Raw genomic sequence first — 15,888 nt, 5'->3', positions numbered from 1 at the left:
GGAAACGCTTGCCGCGCGCGCGCGGCAAGAAGCGACACGCGGTAGCCACGCAACGTGTCGCTTTTCCGTAAGAACCAAATGTTTCGTGCCTACCGCGAGTACCGCGTCGCTTCTTCCCGCGTGCGCGGCAAGCGTTTCCGCTGATTGCCGCGTCCTGTGAGCAGGAGCCATAAAGGTAAAATTTCATGAGCAGTGAAAGCAGCAGCAGATTGTACTGATTGGCTACAAAATAGAGAAGTTGTAGAAACTCGAGAACTTCTCTATTTTGTAGCCAATCAGTACGATCTGCTGCTGCTTTTCACTGCTCATGAAATTTCACCTTAAGGCTGACGTTCCACTGAGCGCGTCACACGCGTCGCGCTCAGTGGAAACTCAGCCCAAACTGGGCCTAATGCAGCCGCAAATAACTGGCAAGCCAATCAAAGTTTTGTTCAAAACGTGGCGCGACATTTGAATTTTTAAATGCGGTATCAATTAGCTACGATGAGAGCGAAAACAAAATTAAAATTTATAATTACTACCAGAAAACTTGGTAGATTAATGTCATAAAAATATAGACGTTACGTTCCGAGTTGGGTTTTCGTACTGACATTTTATCATTTTTAATATTTTATAGTTATATATAAGGTGTAGCTCTCTATAATCCGTTGCACATAGTTTTGATGCCAGGATAACGTCGCAAAAGAAGGAATATTGGAAGGATGAATATATAACAGAGTTTAATAATTGTAGACGTGGGAACTTGGTTCGCTTGCAACTATTTAGACCGCAAGAGAATGTATATGTTCAACCTCTCTTTTTTAGCCATTTACACACCCACGCCCATTCAAAAATCAGAATTTTATAGTTCCAAGCGTGCAGGAGAAAACGGTATGATATATTTTTTCGCAAGAATAAAATAAAATAAAACTTGATCGTTTAATCGTTTTCAATCGATTCACTCTCCTATATCGTGCGCAAGTCTTTGATCTAAATAAAGAATAAGGGAACGTCGTGCAAAATATGCGCTACGTTTGTACACATCATATATCGTATCGTGTCCTATCTCCTTTATATCATCTTGACTATACGTCGGCACGTGGATTCTTATTAAGATTTTCCGTCGATAGATCTTTCTTTGTCGGCGTGACAAAACTCATCTACCCCTTCATCGTGATGTTGGACGAAAGTGTCCAACACCGAATAAAACATACGAGAGATATCGAGAACATTCAGCCAGCGCGAATCGAGAAAATCGAAAACTTTCTCGCTCAATTTATCGGTCAAAGCTAAACTAATCTACTATAGTGTGTGTGTGTGTGCGTGCGTGCGTGCGTGCGTGTGTGTGTGTGTGCGCGCGCGCGCGTGCGTGTGTGCGCGCGCGTGCGTGCGTATAAACCAAGCGATAGACATTTCGATCGTATCGTACATTTATTTTGGTGGAATTTTCTCAACGCATACCTACGGTACGTACACATACTCGCGTACACACATACATACACATTAAACGTCTAAGGGCGAGATGAAATCAAAATAATACATAATAGACGCGAGTCAAACTAAATAAAGATACACTGACGTGTGACACGAATATATGTAGGTATATCGACACAAGCTTCTGCTCGCACTGATATTACTGATGATATATATTATATAGCACACGTCTCTCCGCATACAATGTATGTGTATACTAAACTTACAACTAAACAATTACGACGTGATAATAAAAACTTACGCAATGAGACGTATTGTGACTTAATATATCTCATAATATTAATATATACATCGTATGAGATACATATGTATAACGTCGTTGTCGAAATTATACGATATTACATTGTAGTTGAGATGGACGTGATCCTTTGCGCTTGGTCTTCCGAGTCCTATATTCGTCGAACGTATTATAGAGAGCCCGTTTTCACCAAGCGCAAAGATATGCCCGCCTTCTTCGAAACGCTACATTCTTTGGAACTTGTTCTAAAACTGACGTAGACGGCATTGTCGCCGAACGTATTTCAATACCTCGCTCACCGTTAAATGCGTGCTTATCTCTCTCTCTCTCCCCCTCCCTCTCTCTTTTACATCAAGTTTACGTTAAAGGCTGGCGTGAAAAGTGACTTGGATCTTCTTATACGCTGCTGAGCGATCAGCGACGAATGTCGCGTTAAAATCTCGTAATATTCGATTACTATATAGGCGTTTACATATTGATAACGATGCATTTAACGATACTGTGTTACCGTGCTTCGATCGAATAACTCTTTTACGCAACATGTGAACTTTTCATATATTATTTTTATTTATTATCATTCAAGTATATATATTTATAGTTGTAACTCAGAATAGCCGCGTAACACTCTCGGATCGGATAGCGTTCGCGAATAGTGGGTCATCGAGAGAAAAGATACAAAAGTAAGATACGAAAGGATAAAAAATAACTCTCTTTTTGTGTGACGTCTTGCAAATAGCTCAATCCGTTGAAAACACTGAGATATAATATATGAACGTTCGTCAAAGTTTTACGCTCAACCGAAAATATCGTCTGTGTGTAATAATATCCATATAATAATTACGCATTTTCCTTTTCTTTTAGGGTACTCTTATAATATCTGTGTTAATACCCGACCGACCCGTTATTGTCAATCTGATAAATCTGATAAACCTGATAAATCTGTCTACATTTCGCTTCTATACGTGATGCTACGGTGTAACGATGCAAGCTTGCGTAACAATACCATTATTATGAGACGCGAAACTTTCTCATGCACGTTAACAGGTTTACGGTACGATAATCAACGAAAGGAAGTAGTAGCGTCACCGATCGAGGTTTAAACGTTTCCCGACTTTCCCCGTTTACTTAATTCGAGAGCGAGAGCTAGTTCGGCGTCTTCCTTCTCCTTACGCCTGAGCCGCTCTTCTTCCGCTTTTATACTCTGCTTTTCTGCCCACGCAAGTTGCTCGTCCTCCGATAACGTCGTTATGTTCGTACCGTTCCACATCTTGCCGAAGCTGTCGGCGAGTTTCTCATCATCGTTATAAATGACCGTGGACTTGAAAGCGTGCGCTACATCTGCGTCGTGCTGCCTCGCGACGGCCTTCGCGTCTTTACTCGCGAACGCTTCGTCGAGATTGATCGTTTTCGCCTTGACGTTGGCGAACGCTTGGGAAAAATCGGCCTCGATGTCTCGAACATTTTTGTTCGCGGCGGAAAAGGCTTTCCCAAAATCGACGTCGAACTTGCTCGCGCTGCTCGTGTCGCTCGTCGTGTTCCTCTCGGCTTTCGCTTTAGCAAGCGGGAAGGTACTTGAGAAATCATTGTCGAAAACTTTAGCCAAAGTGTTTTTACTCGAGAACGCGGATCGCGTCTCGAAGCCGAAAGGATCCGTCTTCTCCGTCCCCCTGTTGCTGCTGCTGCTGCTGCTGCTGCTGCTGCCGCCGCTGCTGCTCCTCTTGTTCGCGTTCAGGTCCTCCGCCTCGTCGGCGAACGGGTCCGTTATGTTGAAAGGGTCTTCGTAACGATAATCTCGAAAGGGATCCTCCGTAAAGTCCGACAGCTTCGGTTGCGCCATCGCTACGTGGGTGGTTTTACTCGTCGCTCTTGGTGGAGCCGTTCGCGTAGCCGTTGGTTCTGGCTGAAGCAGGTTTTTGTCACTGGTCAATTTCGTTTTACTGAAAAGGTAGAGAAGAGAATGACGCGGATACCGTCGACTGTCCTCCGGCTGCTCGGGCTGGCAGATTAGGCCGCTACTCTCACACTACGTCACAAAGCTATCGCGAAGGTGCTGCACGTTTATGCGATGTTCGAGACACATACTTCAAGGACAAACTATATACGCAAGGTAAGAAACCTTACGTGTATCGTTATCCATTAACGTGGTTCGAATACATCGCAGAAAATAAAACTAAAATCAACAATAATCAAATATATATATTCATGCGACAATGCAAATAAACTTGAAATAGAAAAATTTCTAAAAAGAAAAATGATAACGTAATTAATTTGCAGACGATAGGCACTCCAGAAGGCAGCTCAATAGAAGGGAAAACAAAAAATTGTGCAGCTTCTACCTAAATACAAAACAAAATTAAATACACAATCAATTAAATCACGTAAAAATCACAATTTTATATTCTTCTTGATTGTATAGGGAATAATTGCCGCGAGATAATTTTTAACGTGATATATATATATATATATATATATATATATATATATATATATATATATATCACCGTCAAAACTAATTTATTGGTATCAAGTTTGACGAATGTAAAAGTTAATTAACTTGTTGTCTTCTTCGTTCTCGCCGTATCTATCGATCCGTATTAGGGAAAGATTTGTGTGAGCGATTTTTTGATAAGAGACTCTAGTACCTAGTACCTACTTTATAAGGTCAAGTATGATCGTGTTGTGCATCCATATATTTAACGTTATAGATTTATAGATAGTGGTATGTTCTCTAACACGTGCGGGCAAATATTTTCCAGAAAGTCTGAATATACTGTGCCACGTGCACGAGTTTGAAATTTTTGTTATTGTGTCTGGAACATATTTGCCTACCCCCCGGGCATAAGGGCTCAGTTTTCGAGTACGTCGCCTGATGAAAATAAGATGGGACACCCTGTATTCGATTATCCTGTATCACCGTGTGTGACGCGATGAACATCGCGTAAGGCAAGTTCTTCTGTATTTATCTATAAACGTCACTCATCCGTCACTCATATATCACATGTCTAATTGTAAATGACGTGTAAGCAAACTAGACAATCGTGACAGTATTATAAAAAATAGTCAAGTTTCCCTGGGTTGTGTATTATATTTAAAAAATGTATAAAAGTTGCTAAGAAAATAACGCAAAAGGAAAACAAAAGGCGAAAACGCGTACGAAAAGTGTGATTGTATTTAAAATAAAAGATACCATTAAATACGCACCTTGGAATCAAAATTGGCAAAGTCGGCAAATCCGGAAGATGCGAAACTATTATTGTTATCGATTGTTGTTTGCTGAGCGCCAAATGGATCTGACGTTGCGTTCGCAAATGGATCTGGAGTGGGTGAAGGCGTTGGGGGTGCGGGTGCCGCTCTCATTGGACCAGTAGGACCTTGACTCGGTCGTGGCGGAGCCGGTCGTGGCGGTGGTTGCTTCGCTTTCTTTGGTGGAAGAGCAGGACTGGGGCTCTCGGGACGAGGAGGCGCATGAAGATTGGCAAAGGGATCCTCTCCAAATGGATCCTTCGTGTTCTTAACAGAAAACCATTGTTCCTATCAGCATCTTATTTAATAACGTTTCGATATAGCATGAAATATATCGAGCAGGTATTCATAATCTTAATACTAATACGTTTATCTATATCTAACTCTCCGAGGTCACACCTCTTTTTTTTTAATACAGCCCGGCCACCAACTGGGGTGGTCGCCACCCGGACGGATTCAAAGTCTCATACGTCAAATTAATGTGCACATAAAAATTCATGAAACATCTTGAGGGTGTTGGTCAAAAATGTGTATATATATATGGTGCAGAACCCGAAATGTGCTCCCAATTTTTTATAAAAAGATCGAAAAGGGACAAATTTGGAAAAATAACTTTTTTAATTAATGTATTTTTTTTTTAAGATTCAATATCAAGTAGCAACCATTTAAAAATGGTGTTATTTTAAGGGAAAAAATACATCTTGCATGGGCGTTCCAATTAACATAATTACTTGAAAGATTAAGTTGAGATTTTGGGTAGGTAAGGCGAACGCGTATTTTCACATTTTAATTTATGTATTTCTAATTAAAAGTAAATTAAAGTGTATTTTTATTAACAAATATTACATAAATACGTAAATACCTCAGAAAAGATAACTAAGTGTAAGATAAAATAAAATGTAGATAATTAAAAATATCGCCCTGAATTTTTGTCAGGGTGGCCGCCACCCTGTGTAGCCTCGAAGGGTTAATACTTTCTCCCAACTTCATCCATGCTATTTGCCAGCGAGATAAAAGTGGGACGTGGAAAAAGTGTTAAAAACAAAAACTATTTAAAACCAAACCGTGTTAAAAATATGGAGATTTTGACCAAACGTTCGCAAACAAGTAAAATTTTACATACCGACGTAGCTGCGGGTGATTTATTCTCAGCTCGCTTTCCGTTACCAAATGGATCGAAAGGATCTTGCTTTGCCGCTACATTAGTATTATCGAACGCGGTAAAAGGATCTGCCGCAAAACCATTCTATGGGATGGTTTTTTTAAATTAGTGACCATGTGCTTAAAGAATAAAAGATTAAAATATCGCTCATAAATATTACATCGTTATAGTCAAACACTGTGCAGTCTGACATTTTCTACTTTCTGCTTCATCTTTTTCTCTGTCACTTTTGTTCTTGCGCTCTTCTTCCACTACTTCGTTCATATTTACGTGACCGTGTAACCACGTTTTCCATCTTTTTTGTTTGTTTGTTTGTCCACTCTACACATCGTCACGTAGATTTAAGAATACGCAAAATAATGAAAGAGTAGAGCAAGAGAAAAGTCGCAGTAAGAAGCAGGAGAGTAGAGAGCATAGTACGTGGACATGGCCGTAAAAAGAACTTACATTAGATTGTTGCGTGGGAAACGCGCTTCCGAACGGATCCGACATCGTTGCGTTAAATGCTTCTTTGGCTTTATTCGATGCGAAAGGATCTTGGTCTCCAAATCCGTTTAAAGCGCCAGTCCCGCGTGCATCTGCTTTTATTTCATTCGTCTCACCCGTATTCTTACGTGTCGTTTCGTATCTATTTTTTTTTACAACACATATATATATATATATATATGTATACACACAAAAATGTCATTACATATAATTCCGATAAGAAACGTCGTCTCAAATAAAGTATACGCAATATATACGCACTCTATATCTTCGATCTCGGGTATAAATTGTAGACTAGTATCAGGTACAAGATTGACGTCTCCCGCAGCGAGTGCAGAGTCATAAAGCGCAATGGCATCGCTCATCTGACGCTGTTGTTCCTGTAAATGAGTGATCTTTGCCTTCGCTTGACAAATCTCTAACTGAGTATCTTGCAACTTTTTCGTCAGCTCATTTAATTGGTCCCTGTTTTTATTCTGTTGCTGCTCTAATTGCTGCTCCTCTTGCCGCAGCCCTTCGAGCTCTTGCCTCTTGAAGTTTAGCTCTTCTTCCTGACCCCGCAGCACCGATTCTTGTTCCTCAGCTTGTTGACGGAGCTTATCGACCTTCGAAGAAGATAAACGTGATTTATAAAACGTTGTATTTGCTCATCCCTCCTTCTCTTCCCAGTAAATTTCAAGTAAAAATACTAAACTTGCACATTATTATCCGGTATGATTGTATGTTGCTATTACGTTTGTACAATTGATGTAGTCAAAACATGAAAAGATACACGCGTTGATTTTATTTATTTGATAATATATTATTTAATTTTGCTACAGTTACACGTTATATGTCACGGGAAAGAGTGTACGAGAAAAAGTGTATAATTCATGCCAGAAAAGCACCAATAATGCATTAGCGTTATCAGTGCGTATGTTTTGTACAAAAGTAGAATTTGGGAAGCATAATATATATAATAGAGATTGTAGATTTTATTTACTTTCGTACAAAAATGTTTTCAAAGGACATATATATGTATTTACCTATCAGTGACAGACGATGTTAGCGATATTATACACACACCCCAGCGCGCGAGCGCGCATAAAACATGTAATACGCACGCACGCACGCATCGTAGAAACATAACAAAATATGTAGTAAAAATATACGTAAAAAATAAGAAAAAAAAATTTATTTTCTAATAACCGCGACAGATATTCGTACGTAACGAACGACATTATAATGCGCAAAGGTAACGATCCACTTTAAGCCTAAAACTGTCGATCTTTTTATGTACCTTCTTCAGTTCCCTCTGAATCTTCTCTTCGACCTCACTCAAATCTCTATCTACTTCGGTCTTCTACAAGCCAAACATAATAAAACAAAATCATAAAGAAAAATATAATACAAACAACTAGATGCATACGTAGTGAAATCAAACTTTTTTCTATTTTCCTCGCTTTTCTTCCCTTCCATTTCTTCAAAATTTACTGCCTATAATTAATTACACGTGTGTCAGAGAGAGATATACGTCAGTAAACGCCGTTAACTCTTGCTTAATATGTATGCAAAGTGATCAAGTAGATGATTACGTCACAATAATTACGTAGTAAAAAAAAATAATAACGATGAAAACACAGTAAAAAAATGGATTAGGATAGACGTATATAATAGATGTAATTTATGTCTTGTATTACTGTCGTATCTGTGGTATCTCTATGTATTATTATTCGTACGTAACGAAACGTAAATATAACGAATGTCGCGGTATACTCAAAGTGCAATGGCTTACATTTATTATTACTTCACTGCACTTATTAAATATCGTTATGTAAAAAATTGGCTTCATCTTACAAGAGCAAGCGACAACTGTATATGCGTACCACTACCGCATCATGTAGTTGTACCTATAAAAAGCAGTGCCGCGGACATTCAATAAGCAAGCCGGTTACATTACCGAACTTCCGTTTACCTGCGCTTTCAAATCGTTCAATCTCTTCTGCGCCTCACCCTTCTGATTTCCAAGTTGCTTCAGGGTTGCCGCAAGCGTGTCCAATTCGCTTTGAAGACTCTTAATCTCCCCGTTCTTTATCTTAATGTCGGCTTCCTTTTGCGCTATATCCTGCTCCATGCTTTGTCTTTCACGCACGAGTTCCGCTATGTCTTTACTTATCATATCCAATTCCGGATTCGAATAGCCTGATATGTTATTGTTTTCCTGTAGTATACAAACATATTTGAAATGTTAATATCTGATCAACATTTCCTACCATGTAAAAAAATGACATGTATTTCAGTACATCTAAAATTCATTTATACTGGAAAAGAAAGATGAAGTCTATAAATTACAAGGATTTCAATTAACTCAACGTAAAAAAACAAATTGTTAATTATGTAATTCTAATATAGATAAATCCAAGATTGTCTGTCTATAATACAAGGCACGCGCCATTTCGCCATTATTAAGAAGCCTTAAGGTATTTAATTGTTTGATGAATTCTTGATTTTTTACATGTATGAAAAAAAATGACACGACATCAGATGGATATTTCATTTCATATATTGCGAATACTTCACGCTTCACGACTCACGACACAACGATAATGAAGATATGCGTTGTGCCAATTATCTTAATTTATTATTTAAACAACATATATTTAGCTTTGCTACTACCAAACTTATTAATCAAGTACGACGTACGAAAAAAGATTATCAATAAATTGTTTAACGACAAACACGGTAGGTAGGCGCTTTGATAATAATAATAATAAAAAAACAACAACAACGCTTACACGTGATTAAATGTACAGATGTCGACATTTATATATATGATGTATAAATATAAATATATATAAATACATAATTGCAATTATAAAAATATTTAAATGATTGTAATCATAACAAGGTGACGAAATGTTTCTGAATATCGACGATTATGAATACCCGAGAGCTAACAAGACCCTGAGACATCTACACAAACAACAGTGGCTAGATTATTACGAGTGCCTGGAGGAAATATATGCGGACGTGAGGCACGACAAACGTACTTATCCGAGCGCGCTCATAGCGCTCGAGGGGACGTCCGTAACGTGCGATTGATCAACAAGATAATCGTAAAACGTTGTCATGCACAATTACGGTGAAATTTGAACGACGTGATTGATTTACAGTTTAGAATGCCAAATCTGCATCTCGCCGATGGAGCGACATGTGACCTCTCTAATAGAATGGTATTTTAACAACAGCAGTGAAAGCAGTAGCGCTAAAAGTACACCGCGGAATACAGATCGCATTCTTAATTCACCAGATAACCGGTATATCGTCATGTACAATGTCAAGGTATAAACTCAAAAAGAGTTATAGAGCATACGTGTAACTCTGCAAAAGATCACAGGCGGAGATACTCTGTATGTTTTATATATATATATATATATATATATATATATATATATATATACACACACACGTTATTGAAAAGAGAATGACTTTTGCATCTAATGTTAAGCTCAAAAATATAAATAGTATACGTGATAAATTAATAATGATTCTCAGTTAGAGCAAGCGGGGGCGTATTGGTGTGAAGTAGGAGATACCGTAGGGTCAGTTTACCATTTACATATTGATAGCGATTTGGAAACGGTGACGGTACATCCAGATAGAACAGTATTGGTGGAAAATGTACCGGAATACAAGCTGAAGATTTATACTACTTGGACAACATGGAGTCCTTGTTCCATGTGCGACGCGATCGGGATAAAGCTGCGATACGGTTACTGTACTGTCTCTCTTTCAGAAATGTCAGAACATAAATATCTTGTTAACGAAAGCGCATCGACAATAAATGAATTACAACATATGAAGCGAGGTATAACGGAAGGTAAGTGTAAAAGTAAAATCTCCTTTAAGTATTTCCTTTTGCTAAGACTCTTAAATTAAATTTCAAGCCGATGAATGGAATCGAGCGCACGAAGACACGATGCAGACGGAAGTGACAAATACAACCTTGAACGTTCAATTGAGAACGGCGTTAATGTTATTTAAAAACAAGCTACCGTGCAAATCGAGACTTGTTCCAGAACAAGTGCGACTAATACCCGTTATTAAAAAGAAAAAAACTGCAATTATGAGACGATATTGCAAGGTATGCGCGGCAGAAGTCTTAAAGCGTATTTATAAAAAACCGGTGAATCTTTGTTTTCTCTCGCATTATGTCGAAATATAACGTAGTCCTTTTGCATGCTACACTCGCGTTCGACAGTATACACCGTGGCAAAATATGTCGAAAAAACTTTCTTCTCACGTATCGTATCTTAACGAGTAAACGTACACACGTCACTTTACACAATTTCCAATGAGAATAGACTTCTCATGATCAATGATCATCGATCAAAGTTTAAAACTATTTATTAATTTATAAAATAAACAGAAAGTTTTCTCAACTTTATTAATGTATATAAACATGTATATATATGTAGGTCTGGAAGTATGTTCCGGGACTTTTATTTTTGATATCGGTATATTCCGGGACATTTGGCAGTTTCCAGGACTGTCCTGGAAAAAATTGATGTCCTACGGCATTTTTCGGGACAGTTTTTTGAATCTGATTACATATATATGCGTTATATTCCAGGACTGTACATTTCAAAAAACGTAAACAGTCCCGGAACATACCTCTGGACCTACATATATATATATATATATATATATATATATAAATACATGTAATTTTTAACGAAGGTAATAAACGAAAGAACCCCCCATTTCGACATACAAAGAAAACATTCACACGCGATGACATGCCACGCAATCTAATGTGGCTGAAATAATAGAAACTTTAAAAAACGAAGGTCAAATAATTAAAATAGATATTATTCTTGAGACAGAAAAAATGTCAGAAAAGTATCATATTTGAAGTGCGCGATGAAAAAGGCAATGTTCTGGAAAGTGCAAACAATAGCGCTGGTATATTTTCTATGATTCAAGGAATGCCCGAACCGTTGCCGTCGATTGCACGTAGCGTAATTTATGAAAAACATGATAAAAAAATCAAACTTGTCTGTCCAGGGTAAAATTTATAACGTCTACGTGTTTCGCTCTAATCACGATAAATATAAAAAATAATATAAAATTTGTTTTAGAAATCTGAATACAGACGTTCCGATTGTTTGGCGAATCAATGATAAAGCGATAATTCCATCTCACGTTAAATTCCAATCGAACGGAAGAATTCACATTAATTCTCAGATGCAAATACTATTCGAATCTTTAAAGTTCGAGGATACCAATACATACAGGTAAATTAACGTCGTCAATGTGTGTGTGGACAAGGTTACATAACAATAGTAATCTTAGTAAAAAAAAAATTCATTTTTTTTTACTACTCTAGTTGTTGGCAGAATAACGAAGTTGCTGGGATAATAAAACTGAATGTAATTGGAGAGATAGAATTCAAACTGAATCATCACGTTATCTTGATTGGTGCTATCGTTATAATTAGCATAGTTCTGACAATGTTTTGGAGAGCATTCAAGGGACGAACGCGATATACAATGCATTAATAAGTTTGTAAACGCTGACGTGTATTTAAATTAAGTCGTTCGTCATCGACAGTTTATAAAATGAGCAAGAGCAAGCATGCGTTTGCTCTTGTGCGAACGGGGGATGAAAGAAAAGCGATGAACTCTTGTGCTTTAAATACAGCATCGTGTACGCGTTGGAGAAAAATATTTTAAAAATATTACCACAATAGTTTCCCCAGCTTTCCGTATAGAAGGTGGTATCATTTCGGGAGTTAAACTCGCCGGAGGATCTATGCCATTAAGTTTTTGCTTGATAAGCCATATAGCTATGGCAAATTGTTCCTTATTCAGTTTTCCACTTTGACAAATGTCACATAAACTCCTAATTCATGAAATGGTTTTTCGTTATTAATGTTACACCATTGAGAATCTCTCCGCGTAAATTGTCCGTAGTAAAAATGGCACCGCTATTACCATATATGCGCCAACACGGGATGTTGAAGTCCACTTTGTAGGAAGACGTCTTTGATCTCCGTACCAGAGACAAATCCGTCCCTATCCATGTCGGCTTGTAAAAATAATTTTTCCGCAGCTACTTGATCCTCGGCCGAAACTACCCATTGTTGCGCGCTTGCCTGAAAATATATGTGGTATAAGAGCATCAGCAGTTTTGAATAATGCAGGAAACGTAGTGAGCATTACAAGTTTTTAAATTACAGTTTAAAAGATAAATACTTTTACGACGTCTAACCCGGACAAGCTCTTTACAGCCGTAGTATTGGGTAAGGGTGGAATCGGTGGTGGTTGCGCGGGCGCGTGCGGTGACGCGGCGGCAATCGCTATGCTCATTCGCGTAGGAGATTTAGCCTTGGGGATAATAACGTCTTTCCTTTTCCCAGGTGGCATTAATTCTGGTGGAAGTACACTTGGTATCGCATATTTTTCCAATGCTTTATACACAAGATGCATAGCCTGTATAATAACAATTAAAGTTAGATAAAAAGAAAAGAGAAGAAAATGTAATTCAAGCGATAGAAATATCGTTAGGTGTCGCTACGGAAACAAAGCAATGATATTTGTCGTCCAACATAACGTTCTCTACTCGTGCTCGAGAATCTCATTCTACCATTAGAACGCGTTCTTTCAACCGATGCCTAACGCTACGGGATCCCCATACGTTACGCAAAAGCTATTTTGGCATATGCAAAAAAGTGTACGTGATACTCACAACTACAAATTCGTGTCTATCCAGCATACCATCCTTGTCCATGTCCGCCAAGTCCCAAATCTTGCCAAGAGTGTCCATAGGAAGTTTACTGTCCATAAGAACACCCTTCACTTTATTTCCAGATATATAACCATTGGATGGCTGTAAGCTATCAAAAAGCTGATCATATTTCGCCCGTTCCGTAGGATTAATCGACCAATCTCCATTATTGACGGATGTTATTACAGGCAGAGCATTGGCGATAGTTTTCTGCGGAACGACCGTGATGTCTCCCTGACAAATCACAAACAGGATAAATGACGCAAGATTTGCTTCACAGGCGAAAAAAGAAAAAAGCACGCGCACGCCATACGACGGGTGCGTAAATTTACCATTTTCGGTGGCGACACGCCGAGGCTTAAATTAGACATATTCAAATCCTTCCCCGTCTGGGCTAACGCGCACAACTTGAGCGCGACAAACATGCCAGACTTGTCTAAGAAGCCCCGCGACTGCGGATCAGCCATATCCCATATTTTACTCAAAATAACGTCGCTCAGCTGGGACTTTTTGAGAAATCTTGCAGCGTCCATCGCCTCGATCCGTCCATATCCGTTTGGATCGACCTAGAGGCAAACATACATGTTTGAATATAATGTTAGCACTTTGCACACTATACCTATGTATATGTATATATAGGTGTATATAGGTATATACGAAATACACCTCTGCTCTTTCTAAAACCTAATAATAATAACAACAACAATGATATACCTGATTGTAATAAGCTTCATATATCGCGGTATGGCTTCCAGCCACCTGTAAAAGAAACCGCAACGTCAAATGTATTCTTTATGCTTATCTGCAGCAGTAATAGAGCAAGACGAGTAAGGCCTCTCTTCCCCTCTCTCCCTCAAGCGACACGACGATTTGCCCCATTTGACCTCATGCCCATGATATCGACAAAAAAAAGTTCAACAATAACGTCGATACGAGAATAATAAATAACGAGTAAAGTGACTTAGCGCGACGCTCAAACGTCGACTCGCTTATTTATCGTGGAGCTACAAGCTACAAGCTACAAGCGCGTCAAGCGAGCGACGTGCCGCCAAAAGAAGGCAAGTTGTCGCGCCAAGTTTCCGGAACGCATCACGGAAACGAACGACGCTAAAGAGACTTCCTCCCGGGCCGGGCGAGTAAAAGCTCGACATCAAGATACTTGATATATATGTATATATAACGCGTAAAATTACTCGACACTCGAGGCACCAAACCGTGGAGCCGTGGACCGCCCTCCTCACCAAGGGTACAAGGTAGACGGCCAGACGGGGCGATCGTGGATCGTGGGCGACGTGAGCAGACGCGAAAGTTTGGCGATTAGCGCGACAGTTCGGTGCGAGTCACGACGAGGGCTTACGGGAGGAAGCTCCTATGGCGCGCGCGAGTCACAACAAACGGTAGTATTCTTGCAAAATCGTCAAACGTGTCACGTACCTGCGTAGGTGACGGCAGGGCGGCCATACTTGCATCAAAGCACTGGCTTAACCAATCAGACTCTCAATCGATAGCGTACGATTTCGATTTTAACACGTTCGTTCAACATTTCGCGGATATACCGCCTTTAATCATTGGACATTCCGGCGACGTATCGTGGAATCTCAATCCTCTTCCTGCAGGCGCGATCGCGAAGTCAAGGATGAGCGCGCGCGACAAGCGCGCGACGACAGAGGGACGTTATCTGGAGAGAAAACGGTTTACGCGAGATGCGCGATGCGCGACGAAATCTCACTCTGTCGTTTTATTCAAAACCACTCGGCTCGAACTATACTATACATTCGTACCATAGTCTATACCATGGTCTATACTATGCGCATGCGCGCCAATTCCTACATGCCAGCTACTAGTACTGCCACCTGCCACCTGCCACCTGTCACTGCCAGACAGTGGCTGCGCTCCAAAATTCATTTTAGGTTGTGTTCCGCTCTGTGATTGGCTGCGGTCAGCCGAACCTCTGCTTATCGTTAGGCTTAGTTTCCACTATACGCGTCGCGCGTCGCGTCACGACGCCGCGTCAAGAGTTATCCACGCAAAACGTTTCATTTTACGACGTCATTTCCGACAAGATCTTGCGTCGGAAATGACGTCATAAAATAAAACGTTTTGCGTGGATAACTCATGACGCGGCGTCGTGACACGCGACGCGCGACGCGTATAGTGGGAACGCAGCATAAAGCTGGCCACACACACTTTCCGTAGAACGTAACAGTAGGATTTCGACCAATCGCGTTGCTCGATTCGAAAACGTACGGCCATACGTTCCCGAATCGAGTAACACGATTGGTCGAAATCCTACTGTTACTGTTACGAAAAAGTGTGTGTCCGGGGCCTAATTCAACTGCTCTGCTGAGCGGCTTGGTCTGCTGAACGCGCCCAAATGACGATGCGCAGTACGGATCGGCCTATAGAGTTCCTATATAAAAGTAGTCGCATTCTAATTGGTTTCGCCATTTTGTTACAATGATTGATTGAACCAATACGCGTGAGTCCGCTCAATGGCCAGACTCTCATGAGAGAGACT

The 15,888-nt window shown here is 39.7% G+C and overlaps 2 protein-coding genes across 6 annotated transcripts; one reads left to right on the top strand and one right to left on the bottom strand.

Moving 5' to 3' along the window:
* Positions 1–702: 702 nt before the first annotated feature.
* Positions 703–15,141, bottom strand: Eps-15 (Epidermal growth factor receptor pathway substrate 15). Of its 5 annotated transcripts, none has more exons than XM_077419031.1 (14): positions 14,805–15,138; positions 14,085–14,129; positions 13,703–13,936; positions 13,332–13,604; positions 12,839–13,075; positions 12,578–12,738; positions 12,326–12,485; positions 8,557–8,802; positions 7,882–7,944; positions 6,864–7,207; positions 6,564–6,744; positions 6,078–6,200; positions 4,913–5,221; positions 743–3,611 (listed from the first exon to the last, which is right to left on the bottom strand). In XM_077419031.1, the coding sequence occupies exons 1-14, from the start codon at positions 14,829–14,831 to the stop codon at positions 2,808–2,810; spliced, it is 3,207 nt and encodes a 1,068-aa protein (XP_077275157.1). In that variant the 5' UTR covers positions 14,832–15,138; the 3' UTR covers positions 743–2,807. The 5 variants fall into 5 exon arrangements, with proteins under 5 accessions (XP_077275160.1, XP_077275157.1, XP_077275159.1 ...); XM_077419033.1 differs by lacking the exon at positions 14,805–15,138 and adding an exon at positions 14,728–14,746; XM_077419035.1 differs by having other exon boundaries at positions 3,509–3,648; positions 14,805–15,139.
* Positions 9,790–12,312, top strand: LOC143904393 (uncharacterized). Its single transcript, XM_077419046.1, has 6 exons — positions 9,790–9,923; positions 10,137–10,461; positions 10,529–10,725; positions 11,468–11,649; positions 11,723–11,878; positions 11,971–12,312. The coding sequence occupies exons 1-6, from the start codon at positions 9,909–9,911 to the stop codon at positions 12,140–12,142; spliced, it is 1,047 nt and encodes a 348-aa protein (XP_077275172.1). The 5' UTR covers positions 9,790–9,908; the 3' UTR covers positions 12,143–12,312.
* Positions 15,142–15,888: the final 747 nt, after the last annotated feature.

Source organism: Temnothorax americanus, unplaced genomic scaffold (assembly GCF_048541705.1).
Source record: "Temnothorax americanus isolate GAGA-0224 unplaced genomic scaffold, ASM4854170v1 Scaffold51, whole genome shotgun sequence".
In the NCBI taxonomy this organism is placed as follows: domain Eukaryota; kingdom Metazoa; phylum Arthropoda; class Insecta; order Hymenoptera; family Formicidae; genus Temnothorax; species Temnothorax americanus.
Note: the sequence above shows the minus strand (reverse complement) of the source record. Positions and strands in the feature narration are given on the sequence as shown.

Coding starts and splice junctions, on each gene's coding strand:
- LOC143904393 (XM_077419046.1), top strand. Junction 10,462..10,528: donor GAAGCGAGGTATAACGGAAG/GTAAGTGTAAAA, acceptor TTAAATTTCAAG/CCGATGAATGGAATCGAGCG. Junction 11,650..11,722: donor ATCAAACTTGTCTGTCCAGG/GTAAAATTTATA, acceptor AATTTGTTTTAG/AAATCTGAATACAGACGTTC.
- Eps-15 (XM_077419031.1), bottom strand. CDS start 14,831: ATGGCCGCCCTGCCGTCACCTACGCAG. Junction 7,208..7,881: donor TTCAGAGGGAACTGAAGAAG/GTACATAAAAAG, acceptor TCTTCTTCGAAG/GTCGATAAGCTCCGTCAACA. Junction 6,201..6,563: donor TTCCCACGCAACAATCTAAT/GTAAGTTCTTTT, acceptor ACCATCCCATAG/AATGGTTTTGCGGCAGATCC.